Genomic DNA, 27122 nt, shown 5'->3' with positions numbered 1-27122 from the left:
TTTTTGCCTCTGGATCCTCAGGACAGACTGTAAATAACAGGAATAAAACCAAGGCCACAGGGGAAGTATCCCAAAGATAATGAAAAAGGGGTTACTTCTGGGTTCTAGATCTGATGCTGGAGGGGTAGAAGGACTGGGATCAGACAAATAGGGTTCTACCCAGATACCCCTCAGCCTCTCCTTGGATCTCAATTTCTCCTTCATTGAAACGAGAATGATTTTTCTCTGCTCTTCTCTATGATGAAACGTGAGTAAGACTAAATAGAGCTCTGAGGTTTCAGAAGAAACTGGCCTGCGTCTCATCCTTTTCCACTGCTTAGGCAGTTGATGGGCAGGAGGTCAGATGAGGGTTATACTGTGGCTGGGTGATGACTGGTACTTAGCAATGGAGCGGAGAGTTAATGATGATGGTGACTGAAGTTGGAAAGGAAAGGGAGGTTCAGACCTTGCAGAGAGCAGAGTCTTACCAATCACTGCAGAACACCAAGTCTTCCCCCTCCACCTTAATATGGTGATGGGCACATAGCAATCCTCTGCCACACCTGTGAATGAACTCATAAGATAGTTTCTCTCCTGTAAGGCACCCGAAGAATGATCTCTTCCACGGTGAGCCAGAGGGCACGGTAGTCTCTCTGGGCCCTCTTTGCCCCAGGACCTCCCAGAAGAGTGGGCACTGACTTTGCGACTTGTGTCCACTCCCTACCCTCTTCTTAGGGCCCCATCCAACTCAGCAGACATTGCTTTATGCAACAAACATTTATTGAGAACCTGCCTACTTGCTCCAAGTGGGACACTGGGCTAGATCTGGAGAATATAGAAATGACCACAAGGAGCTCACAGTCTAGTCGGGGAGGCAGACACAGGTGAACACAAAAGTCTAATGCAACATCAGCAATCCAGAAGATGTTATAGTGGGCCATGGGAGTCCAAAGGAGAGTGGGTAATCAATTCTGGGAAGACAAGATGGGGCAGAAGCCTTCAAGGAAGTAATGGTATCTGAAAGGGTTCTAAAGGATGCATAGTCCTCCAGATTGGTGAGGCAAGTGTCCAGGCTGAGGAAATAGCTTGAGCAGTCGCGCAGGGGAATGAAGGACACAGGGCAGAGGCACTGGGGCATCTCTGCAGGGGTGTGGAGTATGAGACTAGAAGCGTCTTGGGAATGACTGGGAATGACCAAACCTTTCTACACTGGTCTGCTCAAGCTCCTGCCCTAAAGTCAGTGAAGGGGAATTGCCCAAGAGCTAACAAAGGGGGCTTTCGGGTGGGGTTTCCCACCCAAGTTCAAGAAAAGGAGCAGACATCTGTATCACTGGATGGCAGTGTGGCCAGGCCAGCCTGGGGCTGGCTTTGGTCACTGTGGGTAGGAAACCTGGATATGCCTTTGTATGTCCTTGTTTGTGTTTTGTCCTGGTTGTTGGTCGTTTCCTAGGAAAGTTCCTTGGCAAAACTCCAAGTTTAGCTTGGCTGATCCAAGGGAAAAGGAGACTTGTTTGCACTTGTGTGGAAATCAGAGTGTTCAAAGGCAGGACCGAGGTTGCAGGGCAGGACCAAAGCAGTTCTGGGTGGCTTCATTGGCCGCTGTTCTCTGGGCAACTTCCTGGACCCCTTACCCATCCTGCTTCCCTCCCCCACACCAAAGGCAGTGAGAAGCTTTGAGAGGAAGCCCCAAACATCTTTTAACCTTGCCGAGGCTGGGCCCCTCCCACAGGGGAGCGCAGGCCTTGGTGGGAGAAACACTCTAGGCTCAGTTCCCTATCAGAGCTCTCCCAGGGCGCAGGCAGAGGAGCTGGCCCCTGCTGAGCTCAAGGGAGATGGACAGGGACCTAGGGTGGCATAAGCAGGTGGAGGGGCTGTCAAGGCCAAGGAGGGAGTAGGGCCTGGTTGAGGCAAGGATGGGGATGTAGGGTGAGGACAGAAGCGGGAGGGAAGGGAGGAAGGTGGAGTGGAGGCCACCTCCCTTGCACTCCTGGCCCCTCGTCCTGGAGACCAGTATCGGCTTCGGAACCTGCGCAGCAGCATGAGGAATGTGATGACCAGGAGGTCAAAGATGAGCTCGGCCATCTCCACCACAGACAGCACTGAGGAGCCAAACCACAGGCTCCACTGGCTGCCCAGGTTGGACAGGAGGGTGACCATCTGTGAGGGGAGAGAGGTACACTGACCACGGGGCAGAGGGTGGGCTCAGACAGAGGAGCCCCCTCCTCACTTACCAAGCCATCTCCCTTCTTGCCTGAGGACCCCAGCTATCCCCTCAGACCTTCCATGTCCCCCTGCTGCTGTTCTTCCCCCTTAGGAACACAAAGCTCCTGACTGGTATCACCCAGGAAAACTGGTAATGAGGCCAGTGGCAACTGGGGTGTGTCTCAAGGGCCTTCTCCCCATCATCTGACATACATGTACCTTCCACCAGCTCAAACCTCAAACCCCAACTCTCGCTCCCCTCCTTCCAACCCTCTCAACCTCACCCTTGACCCCACATCCATTTTCCTTGGTCCCCTACATTCAAGGCTGAAACTCTTCTGGCCCCCACAGAAGGAAAACCACCCTGCCAAGACCCCCCCAAGAGAATTACAGGGTCTGTGAGGCAGGCCATACCGTGACAGAGGGAGATTCAGAATTGGTCTTGTAGTTCAGCTCCTTGAAGAAGATGTTGAGTTTAGCAACTCCACTTCTTTGGAGTGGGAGATAGGTGGGAAGAAATATTAGAGGATTAAGTTCTTGAACCCTCTTCTAAACAACTGAATCAATTCCTCTTCCCAGATCTGGTTTCCCTCCCAGGGATTCCTATCCTATAGCTAAGACCAGGGCAGGACTCACCTTCTGTTGTTGATGGGGTAATTGTTCTGTAGGGACAGCATCTGGAAAATCCAGTCCTGGGAAAGAACAGAAGTGTGAAGGAATTCATCCCTGTATTCCTCAGGTGCAGAGGAGTGGGATCAGGTCAAGCACACCAACACCCAGAGAAGGTCACAGAGTTACCCTCGCATGGGCACATTCAGGTGTGCAAGTCCCCCAATCCCTCCCTTCCCCACTTTACCTGGGATTTCACTGAGGGCCATCGAGAGTAACCAGCAGACAGCTTGTAATTGGTCACACTGAAGATGGAGAAAGGTGCTTAGTGATGGAGTAGGGCTCTCCCACTCCAAAGCTAGCTGGTTACCTTGTATCCTACCCAGCCAAGCAGCCTGTTGCCCAACCTGTGCCTGGGGGCAGGGGACACTCACCTGCATGGCTTCCTGCACTTGGTGAAACAGCCCAGGCTGTCTGTAGAGAAGGCTCCCAGGAGCTTATAGTAGCAGTAGCCTATGGGTATAGCAAAGTGCCTGTTTCCTGAGGGCACCTTGACCTTCTCCACCCCACACCCAAGAGTTCTCCCCTCAGAACTGGGCAGCCAATTTACAAGAGTTTTTTGCAACATTACAATGATGCCTATGAGTAGCAGCAACAATAAATGTTTATGAGCTGGGTGCAGTGCCACATGCCTGTACTCCCAGTGGCTCGGGAAGCTGAGGCAGGAGGATCACAAATGCAAAGCCAGCCTCAGCAAAAGCAAGGCGCTAAGCAACTCAGCAAGACCCTGTGTCTAAATAAAATACAAAATAGGGCTGAGGATGTGGCTCAGTGGTTGAGTGCCCCTGAGTTCAATTCCTAGTTCAAAAAAAAAAAAAAGTATGAACAAACTAAGTCGGGGCAAAATATAAAGGTGTGTTCAATATGGACAGAAATCTAAAAGTCACAAAGAAAAATAGGAACAATTGTTTAAGAATAATGATGTGAAGCCACAAAAAGATATTACTCTATAGCCACTAGGATGGTTACTATTTAAAAAAAATAAAATAAAAAAGGAAAAGACAAGGACAAGTACTGGTAAGGATGTAGAGAATCTGGAAACCTCATTTACTTCTTCTGGGAATATAAAATTGTGCAGCCATCTTGGAAAAGAGTGATAGCTTCCCAAAAAGTTTAAACAGTTACCACCAAATCTAAGCAATCTCCTAGGTATATACCTAAGAGAACTGAAAATGCACATCCACACACATTGTACACAAATGTTCATAGCAACACTATTCACAAAACCAAAAAGTAAAAATAACCTAGATTTCCATCAACAGATAAGAAAATAAACAAAATGTAGTATACCCACACTATGGAATATCAATCATAAAAAAGAATGGAAGTGCTGATATGTGCTACAACATAGACTTTGAAAATGTTAAGATTAAGTGAAAAAAGTCACTCACAAAGACCATGTGTTGTTATAAGTTTCCATCTATATGAAGTGTCCAAAGCAGGCAAAGGTATAGAGACAAAAAGATTAGTGTTGTCCAGGGACTGACAATGAAGGGTAAGAAATTTGAGGACTGCTACCTAGTATAAAAAGTTTCTTTTGGGAGTGATGAAAAGATTATAAAATTGATAGTGGTGATGTTACACAACCCTGAGACTACCAAAAACCTAAAACTTGTACTAAAATAAAAACTTATACTTTATTTATTTATTTTGGTGCCAAGGATTGAACCCAGGGGCACTTAACCACTGAGCCACATCCCCAACACTTTTTAATATTTTATTTAGAGACAGGGTCTTGCTAAATTGCTTAGAACCTCACTAAGTTGCTGAGGCTGACTTTGAATTCACAATCCTCCTGTCTCAGCCTCCTGAGTTACTAGAATTATAGGCTGTGCCACTGCAAAACCATAAACTTTATTATGTTTTTTGGGGAGGGGTACCAGGGATTACACTCAGGGGGACTCAACCACCGATCCACACCCCCAGCCGTATTTCATATTTTATTTAGAGACACTGAGTTGCTAGGCTGGCTTTGAACTTGAGATCCTCCCATCTCGGCCTCCCTTGCCGCTGGGATTACAGGCATGTGCCACCGCGCCTGACGAAAACCATATACTTTAAATGAGTGAATTGTATGAGATATGAATTATCTCAATAAAGCAATTACCACAAGAAGAGCAGGAGGAAGAGGAAAACAAGAAGAAGGAGGAGGAGCAGAAAGAGGAAAAAAGGACTATGGAGTCCTCTACCAGCATCTGCCAAGTTCTAAGTAAGGTTATTCTGTCATCATCGCTACTTTTAGTCACTTAATTCAAAATCGAACTTCATCTCTGCCCCAAATCGCCAGAGCTGGAATCTTACATTAGGAAGACTGAGAAGCAACTGGGCCTTTTTCTCTGGGGACTAAGTCTTAGGAAACACATCAAACTGTTTTTAGCCTTAGTTCCTCTCCCTCATCCTCACAACTTCTCAGCAATCAATATTGTTATTTTTTGCTCAAAGATCCTCAAAATCACAGCAATTTAGAAAAAATTATTTGGGGGCAGGGAGGAAGGGAGGGCCAACTCCCACTGCTCTTTATATCCTGGGAGGCACCATGCCTTCCCTCTGGGCCTTCCTTTGCCTATCTGAGAACAGAGGTGACATCAGATGGCCTCCGAGTTTCCCTCAGGTCATGATGTGTTCCCGTCTTTCCAAGGTCCCAGCCACACCTGAAAGGAACTGTCACGGGAAGAGAAGGATAGAGAAGACACAGGCAAGAAAAGAGGCAGAAGCCAGGCACGGGGGCACATGCCGGTCATCTCAGTTACGTGGGGGGCTGAGGCAGGAGGATCACAAATCGAAGCCAGCCTAAGCAACTTAGGGAGGCCCTGTAGCAAAAAATTTAAAAATGGCTGGAAATTTAGGTCGGCGATAGAGCACCCCTGGGTTCAATCCCTAATATTGGAAAAAAAAAGGAAAGGTGGGGAGGGAGAAGGTGGGGAGAAAAGAGAAGAGGGCTGAAAAATCACCACTGACAGAATGCAGGCAGGGCTGGACTCTAAATTCTGGGTGAGATGATCAGCTCCTGGCATGGCCTCTGTGCCTGTTGTACCTGTTCCCATGTCCCTCAGCCTACCTCCTTGCCCATAAAGCCCTGGGAGGAAGAGGAGGGTGGAACAGGATAGCTGTGCCAGATGAAAGCCTGTGTAGCAGGAACACAGAAACATGACCCCTCAGAGCATCTATGGGGTGTGTGCGTATTTTTTTTATATATATATTCTGGGGATTGAACCCAGGGGTGCTTTATTACTGAGCCACATCCCCAGCCATTTTTATTTTTTATTTTGAGACAGGTCTCACTGAGTTGCTGAGGCTGGCCTTCAACTTGCAATCCTCCTACCTCAGCCTCCCAAGTCACTGGGATAACAGGTGTGCACCACAGCACCCAGTTGCCATGGTTTCTTGCTGGGACCGTCTTTCTCATCTTCCTAACACACAGTTTCCCTGCTGAACAGTTCAGCAGTAATAGAGAGGAGAAGAATTTGTCAACTCCTAAATCAGGATAAGGAGGAAAGGCCAGGAGTCTCCAAACTTGTTTGATTGTGCCCTCTTCCAGGTTAAAAAAAAAAATATATACACACACACACACACACACACATCCAAAATAAGCAAGTCCGAGATATGTTTTTGATTTACAAATTACATAGCTGAACTACTGGATGGATATAGTATGTACATTCTAAAATGTATGTATCATGGAAAATGTGGAGAAATGAGACAGACACATATGACTTCTAACATTTTCTTCCTGGGCCCCAGAGTTGTCCTGTGCCCCACCCAGCTCCCCTGGAGCCAGTCCTGCTCAGCACCCTGTGAATGCCATGCTCCACAGGTACGAGATGGAGCCGCAGCAGGAGAGCGGGGAAGGGGTTGAGGGACATGTGCTCTTTCTTCCTTCTGCTGCAGCTTATTTTTAAATGGGGGCAATTCCTTAACAAATACACAAAAGCAGAGACAGAGAGCCAACAGGGAGGAACAGAAATAAAGGAAATAGAGGGGTTGGAGGGGAAGGGAGGGGGCATGGGGTAATTAATGGTGGTTGAATGTGATGATCATTATTATCCAAAGTACAGGTATGGAGACATGAATTGGTGTGAGTATACTTTGTATACAACCAGCGATAAGAAAAAGTGTGGTGTATATGTGTAATAAGAATTGTAATACATTCTGCTGTCATATATAAATAAACAATAAATAAAATAGAATAAATCATGTTGAAAAAAAGAAATAAAGGAAATATACAGAGAAAGGGAGGAAAACAGAGCAGAGAGTAAGGGCTGAGAGAGGGAGAGGGAGAACTCCTCAGGGTGGTGGGAGCCAGAGTCATGCCTCAGACAGAAGGCGCTGGAGGAGAGAGCTCGGGGAAGCCCTGGGGTAGGGGGTGAGGCAGCCCAGGGGCTCCCAGGCTCTCACCCCAGGCGCTGTGCTTCCTGTAGTCGCAGTACTCCACATCCTGAGGCTTTGGGTAGAAGATGTAGGCGCAGCCACACTCCTTGATCATGCTCTCCTGGAAGCAGGAGTGGATGCACACCTAGAGGAGAGGTGGAATGAGAAGGAATTGCACTGGACCTCCATCCCTCTTCCCACGACCTTCACCCCAAAGTCCCCCTCTCTCACCACCCCACAACTCTGACTGACCACCCGGGGCAGGCCTAGGAAACAGCTTGCCACAGAAAGAGTCTGGGCCTTACCTGCTGCGAGTACTTAGAAGGGTAAAGGTTCTTGACAGGGACATCACTGCCATTCTCAGTGCAGTCACCATAGTTGCCTCCAAGCCTATCCAGGGCTTCCTAGGAACCCAGGCACATCAAGAGGTCAGAGAGAGTGGCCCAGGCTTGTGCCAGGATTCTGTCTTTCCTCAGTTTCCAGGTCATATGGCACGTCTTGCCAGCTCCTCCTATCTGCCTCCCAATCTCGACATGCTCCACAGTCCCCAGATCCCATCCCTCTGAGACCTGATTCAAGGGCACTGGGCCCAGAGCATCCCCTGAGATCCCAAGCATGCCCGGAACCCCCTTTCTGTACTTCTCACCCAAGCTCCACTCCCCAGGATCCACTGCCCAATGCCCTCTCAGCCATTCCCTTCCCCCCTGATTCCTACACCTGAAGATCACCCCACGCTCAAGACCCACCCTATATGATCTTCCATAGTCCCTGGCTGTCCTGTCCACCTCCCCTGTCCTGCCAGCCTCTCTCCAATCTGGGACTCTCTTCCCAAGCTACCAGTTAGCATTCTTGCCTTCCTCATGCTGATGGAGGTCTCCACACCAGGCCGCAGGTTAAAGCCACCATCATCCATGAAAGCCGGCTCATCCTGCCCATGCACCATTACCCTGGCCCCAGTCACCGTGGACAGCAGGGGGATGAAGTCTTTCTGCTCTGTGCGCAATGTCAGGGACAGACCTGGGGGATGCAGCAGGAACAGAGTTGCGGGATAGGTCTTCGAGAAGAGTCAGGGGATGGAAGCCCACCCTCCTACCTTGCCTAGTCACTAATCTCTAAGGAGAGCACATCCAGTTAGACCTGCAAGTGGATTTGGCAACCCTGGGGCTGAATTCTGGGGGCAGGCAGGAAAGGACTGGGACAGGATTCCTCTCATGCCTGGAATGGACTATACAATGCCCTTGGGGGAGAAAGAGAAGAGAAGATTCCTTCCAGAATAGAGACCCAGAAGGTACATGGCATCTCTAGGATGTGGGCCCAAGGTGAGAAGGGCTGGGGCAGAGGTGGGGCATCCAGGTCCTGGGAGTTTCTCACCATTGTTGATTCCTGGCATGGAAGACATCCAGAGGTTGGAATTGTTCTTGTTGTTGAAAGTATAGCAATTCCCATACATTGGGTGGTGGAAGTGAGAGTAATTCCTTAGCAGGAGAGAGAGTAGGGTTAGAGGGGTATGTATAGGAAGCAGGAGAACAGGAAGAGGCAGGGGAGAATCATTCTTTTAAACACCTATAGGAGTTAAGCCTTTCAGAGCTGTCGGGTTTCCAAAACACCCAGTAGGCTGCCCCTCTGTCTCCCTGGGGAGCCTCATTCTCACATCATATAAGAGGAAGCTCAGTCTCAGAGAGGTCAAGTAGCTGCCCAAGGTCACACAGACAGTGATGATGGCCCTGGGATTCAGGCCCAGGACAACTACCTGCTAGCTCAGATCTCTCCCACCAAGCCATCTGACCTCACTTGTCTTGGCTTATACGCTGCCTTGTGACCTCTCCTGTGTTACCGTTGTGCCTTGTGAAGACTCTTACAGTACCCCTAACTTCTCACGTATCTACTTCTTAGTTCCCCATTTCGCGATCATGAGCTCCTTAAAGTTAGAAGCCACATCTCATTCATCTCCATATCATCTTGGTGTTCCTGGCATATAGGAGATAGTTAACAAATAGTTGCTGGGTGAATGAATGAAAGAATGAATGAAATAGAGATGTGGAGAATGAAATAGAGATGTGGAGGGGAACCGGGTTAAAGGAAAGAGTGAGACATGAGGAACATGGTGCTAAGAAGAAGTTCAGAGCCCAGGGGTAAAATGAGGCCAAGTGTTTTTCCAAGGCCTCCTGTACCAGCAATGTCTTAGACTGATAGATCCAAAACTAATCTACAATAGATTTGGGGATCCAGAGAAAGCAATCAGAAGCAATGCTGTTGTAGTAACAATATGATCTGACAGCAAATAACAGGTTTCAAAACCAGGAGGCTGTGTTGGATTGCAGCGAGAGCCCACGTGAGGACAGAGGAAATCTATATTCTACTACCATCCCATCTTAGAGCTGGTGATGGGAGCAGGCGAAGAGGAAGATTAGGCTTTGACCTGTGAGAGGCAGAGGAGAAATGAAGAGAAGCAAGGAGAAGTCTAGTCAGAGGTAAGGAGTGGAGTTCTGCTTGTATGGCCCTAAACAAGTCATTTTTTTCTGAGCTCATTCTCCTTATCTACAAAATGAAGAGATTAGAAGAAGATGATCTGGAATATTCCATTGACCTTAAAAGCCAAAGGCACAGAGGTGTGAAATACCAGAACATATTTTAGGATGTGCTAGGAAGTCAGTATTTCCAAGATGGGTTGGATGCAAAGAGTGACTGAAGAAGAGGCTACAGAAGTGGCCAGTCCTAAAGGGCCATTTGGCCCTGCCTGCTGGGAGAGGGGACAGACACAATGCTGCAGATGTACATCATGGACAGCACGCAGCAGATGGAATCAGCAATGTGGATGGATCTTAAACCCACAGAGCTTAGTTTTTAAAGGCAGGGGATTGAATGAGATATATAATGCCGTGTACATAAATTAAATATGAATTTTGCAAAAACACAAAGAATATACATTAAGCACATTAATATAATGGCCTATGAGAAGTCTTATAATGTGATGGTTAAAAGCACAGAGTCCAGAACTGAATCTCTAAGCTTTAGAAAGTATTAGATAGCACAGTGGCACACACCTGTGATCCCAGTAACCCAGGAGGCCAAGGCAGAAGGATTGCAAGTTCAAGGCCAGCCTCTTCAATTTATCAAGACCCTAAGCAACTTAGTGAGACCCTGTCTTAAAATAAAAAAATAAAGGGCTGGGGAGTGGCTCACAGGTTAAGCACCTATGGGTTCAATCCCTGCTACCAAAAAACTAAATTAATTAATTTAATTAAATAATAAAAGTTTTAAAAGTGGGATGAATTGATGAGGGCCTGGATTCAATTCCCAGTACTACAAAAAAAAAAAAAAAAAAAAAAAAGAAGAAGAAGAAGAAGAAGAAAAGACATGATACCAAACAAATTACTTAACTTCTCTGAACCTTAGTTTCCTTATCTGTAAAATCAAGATTTTAAAAACATCTACCTCACAGGTGTGATAAATTACACTTAGAACAGTGCTTAGCACTTAGTAAGAGCTGCATTGGTTTACTATGAAGATTACAGGGATTTATTAAGAGGGCTAAAATGAAAAGACAGACAAATGTAGGATATAGAGAATTGGGAGCATTCCTTCAGTGCTGTTAGGAACGTAAAATAGTATAGCCATTTGACAAAGTCCGGCAGTTCCTCAAAATATTAAATCTAGAGTTACGATATGACACATCAATTCCACTCCTAGATTTATACCAAGAGAAATGAAAACATGCATCCATACAAAGACATGTACAAGAATGTTCATAGCAGTTTCATGTATGATAGCCAAAAAGTGGGAATTACCCAAATGTCTCTCAACTGAAGAATGGATAAAGCTACCTTCTAAATATAATATTATTTGCCCATAAAAAGAAATGAGGTTCAGATACATGCTACAACATAAATGAACTTGAAAACATTACGCTTAAGTGAAAGAAGCCAACTGGTCACAGAAGACTCCATATTGCATGCTTCCCTTTATGTGAAATGTCAACAACAGGCAATTCATAGAAACAGAAAGCAGATCAGTGGTTTGCAGGGCTTAGAGGCGGGGAGTGAGTGGGGAACTGCTGATAAGCACTGGGTTTCTTTTTGGGGTGAGGACAATGTTCTAAAATTAGATAGTAGTGATAGTTGCACAACTCTGAACATACTAAAGGCCACTAAGTTGTACATGTTACTAGGAAGAATTTATGGCACATATGCCATATCTTCAAATACTATTAAAGAAAAATTTAGGGCTACGGATGTATCTCAGCAGTTTAGCACTCACCTAGCATGTGTGACGCCCTGAATTCTATCTCTAGAACCACACATGCAAAAAAAGAAAAAGAAAAGATAATATGTGAAGGAAGTTTTTGTAGATGGGACAGGAGAGGGATAAGAAGGCCACACTAAGGCTGGGGTCATAGCTCAGTGGCAGAGCGCTTCCCTAGCACGTGTGAGGCCTTGGGTTCGAGCCTCAGCAACACATAAAGATAAATAAATAAGGGTATTGTATCCATCTACAACTACAAAAAAAATATTTAGGGGGCTGGGGATATAGCTCAGTAGGTAGAGTGCTTGCCTTGCATGCACAAGGCCCTGGGTTCAATCCCCAGCACCAAAAAAAAAAAAAAAAAAATGTATATATATATATATATATATATATATATATATACCAAGAGAAATGAAATATATGAAATATATATATTTTAGGGAAAAAATGTACAGCTAACCTATGTTTTTAAAAAAAAAGAAGACCACAATAAAGGATTCATGATTCTGAAGACCACAAGAGACCAAAGAATTTTAAACAGGACAAACTGGAATAGTTAAGTATAGTGAAATGCAAAAGTACCTCTATGGTTCAAACTCTCCCAGTTCATGTGTTGGAAACTTAATCCCAATGCGTTAGGAAGTTTGGCCTAATAAGTGGTAATTGGGTCGTGAAGACAGAATCCTCATGAATGGATCAAGGTCATCATTGTGGAGGTGGGGCGTGCATTGTTAAAAATCAAGTCTGCCCTTCCTGCTTTCTTTTCACATGAACTCACTTGCCTTTTTTCTCCATGTAATATTATAGAGGCTTTCACCAAGAGCCAGCACCATGCTCTTAGACTTCCCAGCCTCTAGGACTAGAAGAATAAAATTTCTTTTCTTTATAATTGTTCAGGCTGTGGTATTCTGTTACAGCAACAGAAAACAGACTGAGACACTTCCTTTGGTCACAGAATAAAGGGAGGATTTAGAAGCAGAAAAACAAATTAGGGGGTAGTTATAATAATCCAGGTGAGAACTGGGAAGAACTGAACCGAGGAAGTCACTTAAATGCCAAAACAAGGATGAACTATGGACTTTCTGTTGATGGGAGGCACAAGCATTGAGCAGGCAAAGGGAGAGGATGGAAATGAAAACTACAGGTGGGAAAGTGACAGTTAGAGAGGCTTGGTGGCAGGTGCCAGTTGACTTGGGCTTAGCTACCCTACTTCCCAGCTGCTCACTTCTGTCCTCAAACAAACACTAAGACTAGGGACAGGAACCAAGTTGTGTGCTGAACAAAGTATATGTGAGGGGTGAATGGTAGGGGCAGAACCAGGTGACACCTGGCCCTGCTGCCATTCTCCAGCATAGGAGGGAAGGGCCCCCTGTAGAACGGAGATGCTGCCTCAGCACCCTTCCTCAGCCAGGCAGAGACATGGAGATGGCCCCCAAAGCTCAAGGAGCAGAAGCAGGAGGGGAAGGCAGGCGTAGGAGGAGGCCAGAGGCAACAGAATGGAACCCCCTCCACTCCCAGCCTTTCACAGTTCTCAAAGAGACTACAGCAGCCATGACCTCTTTGCAAGGACATCATGACAGGGGTCCCAACATAAAGAATGCTCGAGGGGCAACAGAGTAGGAAGAATCTTCAGCTAATGCCGGCTTCTGACCCAGTTTAAGGACAAGAATATTGAGATCCATCAATCCAGTGGTGTATAAAGTGTCTTGACAAGTGTTACCTTGTGTACTCTGTGTTATCCTCATCATCTTCACTTGAGTACAAGTGCCAAAAAGGCAAGGACTTTTTCTTTTTTTTTCTCTAATGTGCCTCAAGTGCCTAGAACGGTATCTGGCACATAGTCCAGACAGTTAAAAACAAAACAAAACAAAGCAAAACAAACAAATTAAAAAAAAACACGTTGGATGAATGAATTTCATTTTGTGTGTTTTGTTTCCATTTCTGTTTTTTTTTTTTTAAAGAGAGAGTGAGAGAGGAGAGAGAGAGAGAGAGAATTTTTAATATTTATTTTTTAGTTCTCGGCGGACACAACATCTTTGTTGGTATGTGGTGCTGAGGATCGAACCCGGGCCGCACGCATGCCAGGCGAGCGCGCTACTGCTTGAGCCACATCCCCAGCCCCATTGTTTCCATTTCTGAAGAATGATGTGAAATGCTCAGTCACCCAACCAGGAAGTCACAGAACCAGAGTGGGAACTGGGTTTTAGTCTTTCAATCCACCCTATTTCACTACACTTACTACCTCCCAGATCTGTGTGAACTTTAATGCTAGTGAGAAAGAGGCCTTAGAAAGACTGAGAACCATGCTTCTAGTTCTTGATTTCTCAAAGCCAGACCTTGAGCCCCAATCTTCCCAGGGAATCCAGATGAGGCCACTGCACTCAGACCTCGCAGGGCCTCCGGGTGACCTGTGAGGCAGAGGCATGGACCCGAGGCCAGTTCTTCCCCTTTACCCACTGTCAGCATTTCCATATTTAATTATCAAGCATTTTCTGGACCCATGGGCCTCAGGATGACCCAAGGGAGGCCCAGAGAAGAACACCCACCCCAGCAGAACCTACTCACGCCTGGTTGCAGGAGGCCTGGTTGAAGCGGCAGGTGAAGATGAAGTTGCCCAGTGCCTCCTCCTGCAGAGATGGTGAGGTATCTTGTAGCCTGGACAGAATGTTGATGTAGTGGAAGCGGTACCACTCCCTCACCGCATCCACCCCTGATGAGTATGTTTGGTAGAAGCAGTCAGATTTGTTCTGGTTGCACTGGACACAGAGAGCAGAATGTTAGTGGGCCCAAAAGGCCAGCAGCAGGCCAGGGCCGGGGTCAAGGATAAGTTGTCTGGAGTTCTGAGGGCTGATGGACAGGGATGAGGAATAAGAATGCAATAGTGCAGAAAGGGTGGGAAAAGCAGAAGCCAGGAGAGTGGGCCAGGGGAAAATGGATTTAAAGGATGGGTGAGCAGGGAAGAGTCACACATGATTACAGTTCATTTATATACTCCCTGCAGGGGGAAGAGCAAGAACTTCTCCCATTTCACTGGGGGGAAGACTGAGGAAACAAAAGGTATGTATTTTGTTTCGTTTTTCAGACAGAGCTGGGCCTAGAAGACATTTCCTCTAATTTTGCCTTTGATTTTATTTATTTATTTATTTGGAGGGCTGGGGATTGAACCCAGTGTCTCATGCATGCTAAGCAAGTGCTCTACCACTCAGCTACACCCACAGTTAATTTTGTATTTTAAAAATACTTTTAAGTCTCCTGTTTTACTGTCTCTAGTTCTCTGTCTTAAGCAAGTAAAGCCCCAGTTTTCCATTAGACTTGGAAGGTCCCAATTGAGCACCACCATTGAGAACCAGAGATTTTGAAAAGTGCATTTTCCACAATAGATAGGACTTCCTGTGGCTTAAACGCTGGAACATAGGCTCCCAGCGAGGAGACTGCACAAACTGGCTCATAGAAAGGTGTGATTTTATTTTTATTTTACATTTTATTTTTCTCTTTTCTTTCCATTCCATTTCATTCTATTTTGTTTCATTTATTTAATGTGCCCGCAATCAGAAGAGCTAATTCTGATTCGTTCATCTGTAGAGGCGGGTCCGAAAGGGGCGGGGTCTGCTGCGTGGGCGGGGCCAGGGTGGGGCGAGTGGACAGGCGGTGCCCTCCAGCTGCCTTACCAGTTGGAAACCAATCTTCCAGTCTTTCCTGTCCACCTGGGGGTTGTTGTCCCGCATGCTGGAGGTCGCGCCGCGTGCTCTGCGGGCCTTGTGGGGCTGGGGCAGGACCCGCAGGCGCTGCAGTGGGTGCGGCAGAGTGCCCCCGAGATCGCGACGGCCGCGGGGACTGGCCAGGCGCTTGTTGAACTTGTATTTGTACAGGTCAAAGAGCGTCTGCTCTGTGATGTGGTCCAGCTCCTCCAGCTCCGATTTAATTTCATTATACCTGAAAAGGGTTACGGGAAAAGGGTCGAACTGGAGGCGGCCCTACAAGAAGGCCTGGCCTCTCTGGGCCTCAGTTTCCTCATCTGCAACATCTGCAACGGGTGAGGGTCGTCCGCGTGAAGCTTGTGGGTATCGCCCTGTTAACAGGGATCTCTCAAGGGGGCGGGGCGGGGGGCAGTGTAGATAGGTGTGTCTGCGGAGGAAGGCACAGCGAACCTCGGTCAAGGGGACATTGATGGACATCTGTTAGAGCCACAGGCGGGAGGCGCCTGTCTGTGAGGCGTGCTTATCCCACTCCTCCCGGCCTGGAAGGGAACCCGGAACTCATCTGCCTTTTCTCGAGGGTAGTCCTTGGTCCAGACACTCCCTCCAGCCCTCGTTGCTAGTCCCCTAGGGGAGGGTGACCTTTGGGCCAGTGTGTCTGCCACCAGGCACCTTGTAAATCAAAGGTTCTCAACTGCGCTCTTAGAATCTTTCCGAAGAACTCTAAAAATACCAGATGCCACAGCCATTCTTGCCCCTTCCTCCAAAGGCTCAGTTTTATAAATTAAACGTTATTCAGTATAAATCTTCACATTGCTCCTCAATTAAAAGTCCACATAGCTGGGCTTTGGTACTACAATTTACTAAAGCAAGACAGACATCTAGACCTAATAAATAAAGCTAAATGATATGAAACCAATATAGAAAAATTAATTGTATTTCTGCATTCGTCAATGATACACTGAAAAATGAAACCACAAAAACAATTCCATGTTTAAAAACATAACATCCAGGATTAAGTAACAGATGTGCAAGATCCCTATACAGAAACTGTACTGAAATTCCTGCTAAAAAGAAATCAAAGAACAAAATAAATGGAAAGATACAGATGACCAGGGATCAGAAACTCAATGTAGCTCTCAAATTGATGTTTAGAGTCAACACTATCACAAGCAAAATTTCAGCATTTTTAAATAAATCAACAGACTGGTTCTAAGATTTATATGTAAATACAAAGGACCTAGAATGGCCAAAACAACTTTAGAAAAGCAAGGAATATTTATACTACCTAATATTTACTCTAAAGCCACAGTAATCACAAGTGTGGGTGGACTTGAGGTCTCAGACCAGTAATCCCAGTGACTCTGGAGGCCAAGGCAGGAAGGCAGATTGCAAATTCAAGGCTAGCCTAGGCAATTTAGCTAGACTTTGTCTCAAAACAAAAAAATAAAAAGGGCTAGAGATGTGGCTCAGTGATAAAATGCCCCTGGGTTCAATCCCCAGTACCCACTCCCCAAACACACACACACACACACACACACACACACACACACACACACACAAAGAAGCTCAGAAATAAACTCACACAAATAATATGGTCAACTGACCAAAACTCTGAGTGAATTCAGTGGGAAGTATTTTTAACAAATTAATTACTTGAGGGGCTGGGGATGTGGCTCAAGCGGTAGCGCGCTCGCCTGGCATGCGTGCGGCCCGGGTTCGATCCTCAGCACCACATACCAACAAAGATGTTGTGTCCGCCGAGAATTAAAAAAAATAAATATATATAAAAAAAATTAATTACTTGTGCTGAAACAGCAGGATACTGTACAGACAAAATGATTTCTACTTATCTTATACACAAAAATTAAAGATGAATCATATAACAAAATATAAAATTCAGAACCATTAAAATGGAAGATATCTTCATGAGCTTCAGGTAGGTAAAAATTTCTTGTAAATTAGAAAACAAACAAACAAATAATTTCTATAACAATTTTTTGAGACAGACACATTTATGAACAGATCTTCATTTTTAGATATCTATCTGGAATCTGGTCATTATACATTGTTGGTGAGAACGTAAAATGGTACAACCACTTTGGAAAATAATCTGTAAGTTTCTCAAAAGGCTAAACATAGAGTTACCATACAATCTATCAATTCCACTCCTAAGAAAAATAACATAGACTCACACATAAAACTGTGCATAAATGTTTATAGTAGTACTACTTGCTCATAATAGCCAAAAAGTAGAAATAATCCAATATCCATTAGTTGATGAAAGTATAAATAAATGATATATCCACACATTGGAATATTTTTATTCAACAATAAAAAGAAATTAAGTATGTATGCATGCTACAACATGGATGAACTGTGAAACTATTACACTAAATGAAAGAAGCTACACACAAAAGACCACATATACTATGGCTGAGTTAACATGAAATGTTCAGAATAGGCAAATCCATAGAGATAGAAAATACATTAATGATTGACCAAGGCTGGGGGTTAAGGGAATGGGGAAAAGGGAATAGGATTTCCTTTTAGGATGATGAAAATGTTCTAAAATTAACAATGGTGATAATTGCACAATTCTGTGAAAATAATAAAAATCATTGAATTATACACGTTAAGTGAATAAATTATGATATGGTGATGTGAATTGTACTTCAATTAAGCTGTCCTTTAAAGAAAAAAGAAAAGAAAAAGATATCTAAGGAAGAGTGTCTTGGTATTTAAAGACCTCTTACAAATCAACAATAGAATAATTTATATATTGTGAAAAAAAATACATTTTTTAAAAAATGAGCAAAAAGAGATGCACTAAACACATGAAAAAGTACTCAACATAGTCCTCAGGAAATTGCAATTAAAACCATAATGAGGAGGCTGGGGACATAGCTCAGTGGTTGAGTGTTTGCATGCATGAGGGTTCCATCTCCAATATCAAAATAAAAAAGAGACTGGGGGGGTTGGGGGCGCTGGGGTTGGGGCTCAAAGGTAGAGCGCTCGCCTAGCATGCATGAGGCACTGGGTTCGATCCTCAGCACCACATAAAAAAAATAAAATAAAGATATTGTGTCCACCTATAACTAAAAAATAAATATTTTTTTAAAAAAGAGGTACCATTTAACATCTAGTAGGAGAGCTAAAACTAAAAACATCAACAGCTCCAAATGTTAGTAAGAATGGAAAGCAACTAGAATTCTCCTAGACTGCTGATGGGAGTATAAAATGGTACAATCTCTTTGAAGGACTGATTGGCAGTTTTTTATAAAGAGTTAAACATGACCTTATGGCATTATGACCCAGCAATTTCACTTCTAGATATTTTACCAGTTCCACTCCTGGCTATTACCCAAATGCAAGGAAAACATAAAAACCTACACATGAACATTCATAGAAGTTTTATTCACAATAACCAAAAAAATTTGGAAAAACCCAAATGTTCATCAAAACCACTCGACAGTTAAAAAGATCTGAGATACACACACACACACACACACACACACACACACACACAACACACAACTTGCCAACCTGGACAACTTAGTGAAATTCTATCTCAAAAAAATAAATAAAAAGGGCTGGGGATGTGGTTCAGTGATAGAGTGTCTCTAAATTCAATCCCCAGTACCACTGATAAATAAATAAGCAAACAAACAAATATAAGAACCCCCACATGTCCTAATGTGCAGCTACATCAACCACAGTCTAATCTAGATCCTCACATCCTCCTCCACTTGGCCCTACAAGTCTAGCTGGCTGGACATTTATCCCCTCATAGCCTCATAGGAAAAAATGTAACTCAGGTGGAAGGAGTGTGTTTGGCCTTCTGAGATGCTTATTTGATATTGGCAATTAAATGGATGATAATAATAGCCATCATTATTGAGCATTCACTAGGAACCAAGCAAGCATTGTGGCACTAGAATGTGCATTATTTACTCTTCAGTGTGACTCAGTAGCTACTCTTAGCTGACATTATTGTCATTCCCTTTTTGTGGTGAACAATCTGAGACAGGGCTGGGGATGTAGCTTAGTGGTAGAGCTACTGCCTAGCATGAATAAGGCCCTGGGTTTTATACCCAGCATTGCAGAAAATAAAAAAAATTAAAAAAAAAAAAAAGCTGAGCGTGGTGGTGCATGCCTATAATCCCAGCAGCTCAGGAGACTGAGGCAGCAAGATTGAGAGTTCAAAGCCAGCCTCAGCAAAAGTGAGGTACTAAGCAACTCAGTGAGACCCTGTCTCTAAATAAAATATAAAACAGGGCTGGGGATGTGGCTCAGTGGTTGAGTGCCCCTGAGTTCAATCCCGGGTATGCCCCCCACCCCATCCCAAAAAAACCCTAAGACATGGTGATTTGTTCAAGACAGCACAGCTAGGAAATGGGTTAAATAGAGCTCTACCCATCACATTGTCCTTCATTCTGTCCCCATAAGAGCCAGAGTCAACTGAATGTGAGTCCTATTGTCCCAGGTGCATACCTTTTAGCTATGAGATGTTGGGTAAGTAACCCAACTTTTCTGAATCCCAATCTCAGTTCTTCATGTGTAAAATGTGTAGAACACTAAAGCTTCATATGAAGCTCTTGAAAAGAGTTAAATAAGAAAATATTCAAAGCAAAAAAGACCATCAACTATCAGGAAGACAGACAGGAGTCCAAAGCCCAGGAAAGTGAAGTGTCTTTTTCAAAGTCATACAGGAAGAACCCAGGTCTTCCAGCTTGGCTGGAGTTATTGTCATGACACCATCTATGCCCCTGTGCTGCCTCGTATACCTCCCTCTCACTCACCACCAACTCCAAGCTGTCACTCTTCCCCATAGAGCACCCTCTATCCCTATACCAGGCTTTCCCCTTCATGCTGTTCATCATATCTGGTCCCTCCAGCCTCTTCCAGAGGGAATGCTGAGGAGCACACACCCTAACACTGCCTGGTCTTCCAGCCCTTGACCATCCTCCCCCCAAACCCATGACAAGGCCTCTAGAAGAGGCTGGACTCCACACAGAGCTCCCTTATGTCACTTCCCTCTTTGTTTTCCACTTAAGACAGGAATGACCTCTCTCCCTAACTTCCTGACATTAGAATTCCTCTAACAGGAGGCAGAGCCTGGAAGTTGACACCTACAGCCAAAAGAAACAGAAAAATACACCAAAGCTGGGCACGAGAAACACACAAGCCCCCTGACTCACCAGTGTGTACCTGGGGACCCAGCCCCACTCTGCTTCCTCCGGAGACCACTTAGAAACCTTGACATTCCTTTCTTTGGCCCCTTCCCCAACCCCATTCTTCACCTCTCAGCACTTTCCAATCTTGTCTTCCAGGGGATCATGAACACAACCTCAATGGAATCGAGACACACACACACACACACACACACACACACTTCAGCCTATACTACAAGGCATTCACAGGCAGGAGCCCCACAAGTAGCCCTCACCTGTGAGCCTCCTTGAGGATGGAGATCACCCCTCTAGAGTCAGTCCTAAGCTCTCAAATCACATGTGGAACTTAGTCCTGGCCAAGACATTTTAAGAACAAGATACTTCACAAACCAGAGGACGGACAGTCAGGATGGTGAGAAATCTAGAAACCATTTCAATTTAAGGAAATATTAAAGGTAAGTTCTTGCTGCAGTGAGCTCCACCCACAGCCTTCAGAAACTAAGCTCTACTCAGTTTTCCAGGCTCATACTCTAACCTCACCACTGTGCTGGTTAGCTTTGGACAAGTTACTCATCTTCTTTATATCTCTGTTTCATCATCCATAAAATGGGAGAAATAATATCTGCTTTCTAGTGTTGTAACAAGGATTAAATAGTCAGTTTAGGAAAAGAATTGGACAGAGTACCTGGCAGAGTAAAAACTATACAACTGCTACTGTTGTTTTTATTATCATCACTATTATTATTACTATTATTGGGGGGAAAAAAAAAAGGTAAGGAGACAAAGGAGCACCATCTGCCACTTATCTACCACATGACCTTGTGGTCTGACCAAAAGTGGAACTAAAGATGCAGATTCCAATTCTGACTCCTCCACTCTACAGCTGGGCAACTTTGCAAACCCTCTAGGTTATCAAGCTTCTACATTCTCATCTGTCTATGGGGATACTTGCCTCCTCATCTAAGCAGCGTGATATGAGATCAAAATGTGAGAGTGCACTCTGCATCCTGCAGAGTAGCAGCTGCTGTTACAGCTGTACCTGAACTAATAGCCATGTTACTTCAAAATGCAGAACCAAAAGGTAGAAGTTACCAGGAGGAAAACTGCAGCTTTACCTAAGGAAGAATTTTCTAGTAGTAGCTACTGCAGAAGGAATAAGGTTTCTGCCTGGAGAAGCACCCGATCAGTATGGGAGGCTCAGGGAGTCCAAGTCTGAGCTGTCTCCCTGCCAGGCCTGCAGAGCAAAGCCTGGTATTCCAGATGGTGAGTTGTAGGGACCCCCATGGTCAGGGATGACTCTCTAGCTCAAACCTACTCTCCCTCCCTGAAGTGGCTCTCTTTGGGAAATTGTCCCTTTCCTCTCCCGTTCTTTTTTTTTTTTTTGGTATTGGAAATTGAACCTAGAGGGCTTTACCCCTGAGCCACATCCCCAGCCCTTTTTGTTTTTTATTTTGTGACAGGGTCTCTTTAAATTGCTTAAAGCCTTTTTAAATTGCTGAGGCTGGCTTTGAACTTGCAATCCTCCTGTTGGGATTACAAGCATGTGCCGCTACACCCAGCCTCCTCTCCCATTCTTGTTTACCAGGGCCCCTGCTCTGCCATCTCCAAAAAAGATTTCACAGTTCATTGTTCAAGAACCCTGGGTTTTCCCTTAGGTCTAGACTAGCTCTATGTTCCAAGAATATGAATATGAATATGAATATATTTCCTTTGGGTGAAAAACCCCTCCATGGGACAGCAGTGGTGCGGACCCTTCCCATCAGATTCTTAGCACTTCCTTGCTTAGGACAGCTGTCAGCCTTGTCCCCTTTCCTGGATATTACAAACCAGCACAGCCCCACAGGCAGGACCATCTTTTTACTCTCCCCCTAGTGGCTGCAGTCCTCAGCTGGTGGACACTGCAGCTACCATCTGCTCCACTCCAGTTCCTCTATCTCAACCCATTCCCACACCTTCCCTTCATTCCCTGGGGGAGCCACACGGCTCCTCCCTCTGCAGGGCTCACACTCGGTTAGCACTCACGGGGCTGCATTAATTAGCCTGAATACCCACCGTACCTCTCTCTTCCAACAGAGCCACCAGCCTGGATCCCTGCCTGCTCGGGACTCCTGAAAAGTACTCCTCCTCTTACTATCACTCTTCCCACTGGCTCCTACCACTGCCCCAACCCTGAGAAACTTTTGCCTGCTCTTGACTTTCAGTGTAATGGGAGAGAGCGCTTTGATATCAAACAAAATTGGTTTGTGATTGCTAATCTGAAGTGCACTGGTTCTTGGTAGTGATTTTTGAATCCCAGTTTTTACCACTTGCTACCTGTCTGTACTTGGCCAAATTACTTAACTTTCTGGGTCTCAGTTTCCTCATCCATAAAATGGGATAATGGTACCAACTTCCAAGGACAATGTGAGGATTAAATAATATAATATCATTTAATTCCGATTTCTTTTTTTTTTTTTTTGGTACCAGGGATTGAACCCAAGGATGCTAAACCACTGAGCCACATCTCCATTCTTTATTATTATTATTATTATTATTATTATTAGTTGTAGATGGATACAATACCTTTATTTGTTTTTATTTTTATGTGGTGCCGGGGTTCGAACCCAGGGTCTCATGCATGCTAGGCAAGCGCTCTACCACTGAGCCACAACCCCCACCCCCCAATCCCTTTTTATATTTTATTTAGAGACAGGGTCTTGCTGAGTTGCTTAGGGCCTTGCTAAATTGCCGAGGCTAGCTTTGAACTCCCAATCTCCTGCCTCGCCTCCTGAGCTGCTGGGATTACAGGCCTGCACCACCATGCCCAACTTAATTCAGGTTTTGATTCATTTGGAAAAATGCTTGACACATAAACATACATAGCAATAGCTATTATTATTATCATTTTTACTATTAACTATGTGGACATGTTCAAGTTATTTCACTTGATAAACCTCAATTTCCCCATCTGAAAAAATTAAATATATAAAAATACCCACTTCCCTGCACTTGTTAAGATTAAATGAGGAGAGCTGGGGATATAGCTCAGTTAGTAGAATGCTTGCCTCATATGCCCAAGGTCCTGGGTTCAATCCCCAGCACCACACACACACACACACACACACACACAAAGAAAAAGAAAGAAAGAAAGAAAGAAAAAGATTAAATGAGGCCTGGAGTCATGGCTCAGTGGTAGAGCACCTGCTTAGCACTGTGAGGCACTGGGTTTGATCCTTAGCGCCACATAATAAATAAATAAATATAATATAATAAAGGTGTTGCGTCTATCTACAACTAAAAAAATTTTTTTAAAAAGATTAAATGAGATAGAATCTAGAAAGCATTCAGCACAGGAGTAAGCACAAAGGAGGTGTTTGGTCTGCTTGCCCTGTGCTTGGGAGCCTTCCCTTCCTCCTTTCCTTCCCAAGTGTTCTCTCCCTCCTAACTCTACCACAGTGTGTCCAGCAGGAGGGATTGTTATGCGGTCGCCAACTACCTCCCAACCTGGGAGCCCCTAAGGACTGTGATTTCTATTCCCTGCAGTTTTATCCTGTCCTGTCTGGGAACCGGCCCCCAGAAGAACTCTAGAAGATACTCAGGCCTCAACAGATTCACCCCTGCCCTCTCCATATCTCATCAACATCTTTGCAACCACAAATATTTATTGAGTGCCTACTACCCTGCTCATGGCCTTCCCCAGACCTGCCTTCCCTTCCTTCTATTTTCCCACCTCCATTTTGGCCTAGGGGAATGAGAGGGGGAGGAAGCTTACAGGAAAAATGAAGCTGAGGGAAGGAATCAAAGAGGGCCCAGAAATAAGAGGGAAACATCATCTGATTGGAGATTTCATTTATTCCAAGTCCCACATCCTGTGTTTTAAGAAGGAGCAGAGTTTAGTGATCGGGCAAACAGATGAGTCACAGTTCAGTCACTATCCCTGTGAACTGGTGACTTATCTCTCTTTGCCTCAGTTTCCTCTTGTGCAAAACAGGGATAATAGTTCCTGCCTCCATAGGATTTTGTGAGAATGTCATGAGCTGGCTGTCAGCACTTAGCAGTGGCTGCTGCGTACAGTAGCTTACTCAGCAAGTGGCCCCTGCCCTGGATATTATATGAAGAGAGTATTTTCTCTCCAGAACAGGACTTCCCAACCCTTATTAGATCACAATGCACCTTAGGACACAACAGACTATATGAGGGGCCTCCACCCGCAACATGTAACCAATCCCAACCATCCATAACCACACACATTCCCAGTGGGTGTGCTCATACACTCATGTGCATACAAAGACTCATAAAAGATCTTGCACTCCTAGAAGGCAGACTGACTCATGATTTTCATTATACTTATCACAAGTGTACTGCAGTTATTTGTTTATATTCCTACCTCTCCACCTTATTTTAGCTTTGTGTCCCCACTACCTAGAGCTAAGTATCTCCAATCCAGGTTGTTGAGTTATTAATGAATCCATTTTCTCTGGGCCTAGCACTGTGGCTAGCTTTACGCAGGTGTTCTCAAGGTGTGGCAGGACTGAGTGAATACAAATAAAAGGTATATGTAAACAGCCCTGCCCTCCTCTCTTCTCCATGGTTACCACCCTCTCTAATTTCCAGACTAGAATTGGCAAAGAGCGCTGATGAAACCCCAAAATATCAAGGCACACACAAGCCTGTGAAGGTCAGGCACCTGAGCAGGGGCCTCCATATCTTAAAGGATCTTTTGGGAACAGTTGACAAGGGGCGGCTCTCTATCCTACCCCATTCTTCTCTAACCCCCACCCCCAAGGCTTGCTTTAAGCCCTAACCTCCACCCACCCCACACACAATGCTTTCTCCACAGCAAGCTCCCCTTTCACACAGACTGACCTCACCCACCTCCAGGGCACCTGCATGGCCTGGCCTCACCTCACCTGGCCTCACTCTCCATTAGACTCTTTTTTGTGATGGTGGTGGTGGTGGTGGTTATTGCTAGGGATTGAACCCAGGGCTTTGCACATGTTAAGTGCACACTCTACCACTGAGCTACACCCCAGCCCTACATCAGATCCTTCTGCAGAAGTGGCAGAGACCTTGTTCTAGAAGGTTGTCATCTTGCTCCAGGAAGCAGTGGGGCTGAGCTCGACCCTGCCCTTTTGGAAATTATCAGTATGTCCACCTCCTCAATTCCCCCTTTCAGGAAGAGGGATGGGAATGGAGTGCCCTGCTGGTCCAGCACTCCTCTGTGGGGGAGGCTGGCTCCACTGGGCAGGAATGCCATTCCACCAAGTAGGGAGGGGGGACTCCCTATCTTGCCCAGAGGGGTTCAATCTGGGTACAAGAACATCAGCTCCTCCCCCTGGGCCTGTGGGTTCTGCCTGCCAGATGAGCACTTCTATGCCCTCTGACCACTCTTCCAGGTGTCAGGCAAGTGGCAGAAGACGGACTGACCTGTAGGGATTGAGAGTGCAGACCGTGACAGCAGGGAAGACGAGCTTGTCAGAGTTGAGGTTGATGTTGAGGCTGACAGGGTAGCTGAAGTACTCTTCAAACATCAGGGCAAACTGCCAGTACATCATGCCAAACGTACAGAGCCAGAGCACGGCCCAGAAGGCCGTCTTCATGCGGTTGTGCTTGGAGCACACCAGGCGGATGGCACCGTGGATGGTGGTATTGTTGCAGAAGAACTGGAAGAGCTCTCGGTAGGAACGGTGGAACTCGATCAGAGCCTCCTCCTCCTCTGTGGGCTGCTGGGGGACTTCAGGTTCGGGGTCCAGCCCCTGCTCCTCACGCTTGTCCCCCTTCATGAGCCCTTGGATGGGTGGGGGAGGGCAAGGGTCTTGCTCCTTGAGCTTGTCCCCCTTCATTGAGCCCTTAGGTGGGTTGGGGAGGTGATGGTCAGGGTCAGGCTGAGCTCAGGGCTTTGGGAGCCCTCCCTCATCAACAACTTGGGCCCAGAGTGAGGCTGGCTTGGGCCATGCCCACATCACACCCTGAGTCCACTTTCCCCCCTCTCCTCCCTCCCGCCCTCCTCCACCTCTCCAGGAGCCAGCTGACCTGCTAGAGTCCGGGCCAAGGAGCTGGCTCTGGGCTTCCCTGGAGTGGCCTCTCTGCTTCCCAGATAAGGCCACTTTTGCTTTCCGCGCTAACACCTTCCTTTCTTTCTCCACAGCAGGAGGCCTCTGTCTGCTGGTCAGTCGGCCTCTGGCCCTCTTGCTTCAGGACTGTGGCTTGGCTTCTGCCTCTCACCCCCTCTGCCTGCCTTCTGCTTCTCTTCGGGTCTCTCTCTCTCAGTCCTCCTCTTCCTTGCCAGACTCCTCTCCCTGTGCCAGGCTCTCTGATCCTGCCTCTCTTCCTCTTCCTCCTCAGCCTTTCCCTCTCTCCTCCTGGGCCTTCTCCTCCTGTGTCTGGCCCTGGCCTCCAGCTCTGTCCTGACTCCCTCTCTGCCCTGGGACTGCAGGGCTCCAGGAGGTCTGAGCTGCCTCCTTCTCCCTACTCCCAGGCGTGGCTGGGCTAGGACTGGTTCCTTTCCAGTTGAATCTGGCAGCCAAGCCTCTCCTCCCCCTCACCTGACAGGTGCAGCGGCCTGGCCTGGGAGCCCGCCTGCCTGCCTGTTGGCCAGGGATGGAAGGGGCAGAAGCCTCATTAGCATCTCAATTAAAGGTGAGCAGGGTGGAGGGAGGAGCAGAGGAGGAGTTGGGGCTGAGAGCTCTCCAAAGAAGGAGGACTCCTGGGGGCTGGAGTGTGGGGACCTGAGAAGGAGGGAGGAGATGTGAGGAAGGGTCTGGGCTGGGGATTGATGGAGACTGGACAGGGGAGAAGGGTAGGTAGATAAGCA

At 46.0% G+C, this 27122-nt stretch overlaps 1 protein-coding gene and 1 non-coding gene across 2 annotated transcripts; both read right to left on the bottom strand.

The window, feature by feature from the left end:
- Window positions 1-1461: 1461 nt before the first annotated feature.
- Scnn1a (sodium channel epithelial 1 subunit alpha) lies at window positions 1462-26151 on the bottom strand. The gene is made up of 12 exons (XM_026403293.2): window positions 25736-26151; window positions 15129-15393; window positions 14026-14216; window positions 8590-8693; window positions 8072-8235; window positions 7524-7622; window positions 7246-7363; window positions 3225-3303; window positions 3038-3095; window positions 2818-2873; window positions 2596-2671; window positions 1462-2136 (listed from the first exon to the last, which is right to left on the bottom strand). Exons 1-12 carry the CDS (start codon window positions 26149-26151, stop codon window positions 1756-1758), a joined length of 2007 nt encoding a protein of 668 aa, XP_026259078.1. The 3' UTR covers window positions 1462-1755.
- Window positions 22912-22985, bottom strand: Trnaa-agc (transfer RNA alanine (anticodon AGC)). Its single transcript has one exon. It is a non-coding gene; the product is annotated as a tRNA-Ala (tRNA).
- Window positions 26152-27122: the final 971 nt, after the last annotated feature.

This window comes from Urocitellus parryii, chromosome 5, assembly GCF_045843805.1.
Source record: "Urocitellus parryii isolate mUroPar1 chromosome 5, mUroPar1.hap1, whole genome shotgun sequence".
Taxonomy (NCBI): Eukaryota; Metazoa; Chordata; class Mammalia; order Rodentia; family Sciuridae; genus Urocitellus; species Urocitellus parryii.
The sequence above is the reverse complement of the archived record's forward strand: the minus strand, read 5'-3'. Positions and strand labels throughout refer to the sequence as shown.

Bases quoted from the DNA above. Each gene is read 5' to 3' on its own strand.
- Scnn1a (XM_026403293.2), bottom strand. From the start codon at position 26,151: ATGAAGGGGGACAAGCTCAAGGAGCAAGACCCTTGCCCTCCCCCACCC. The intron at 8,694-14,025 runs GTGAGTAGGTTC...TCTCCTGCTAAG, and splicing joins CAGGCCTCCTGCAACCAGGC to GAATTACTCTCACTTCCACC. The intron at 8,236-8,589 runs GTGAGAAACTCC...TGCATCCCCCAG, and splicing joins CATGCCAGGAATCAACAATG to GTCTGTCCCTGACATTGCGC.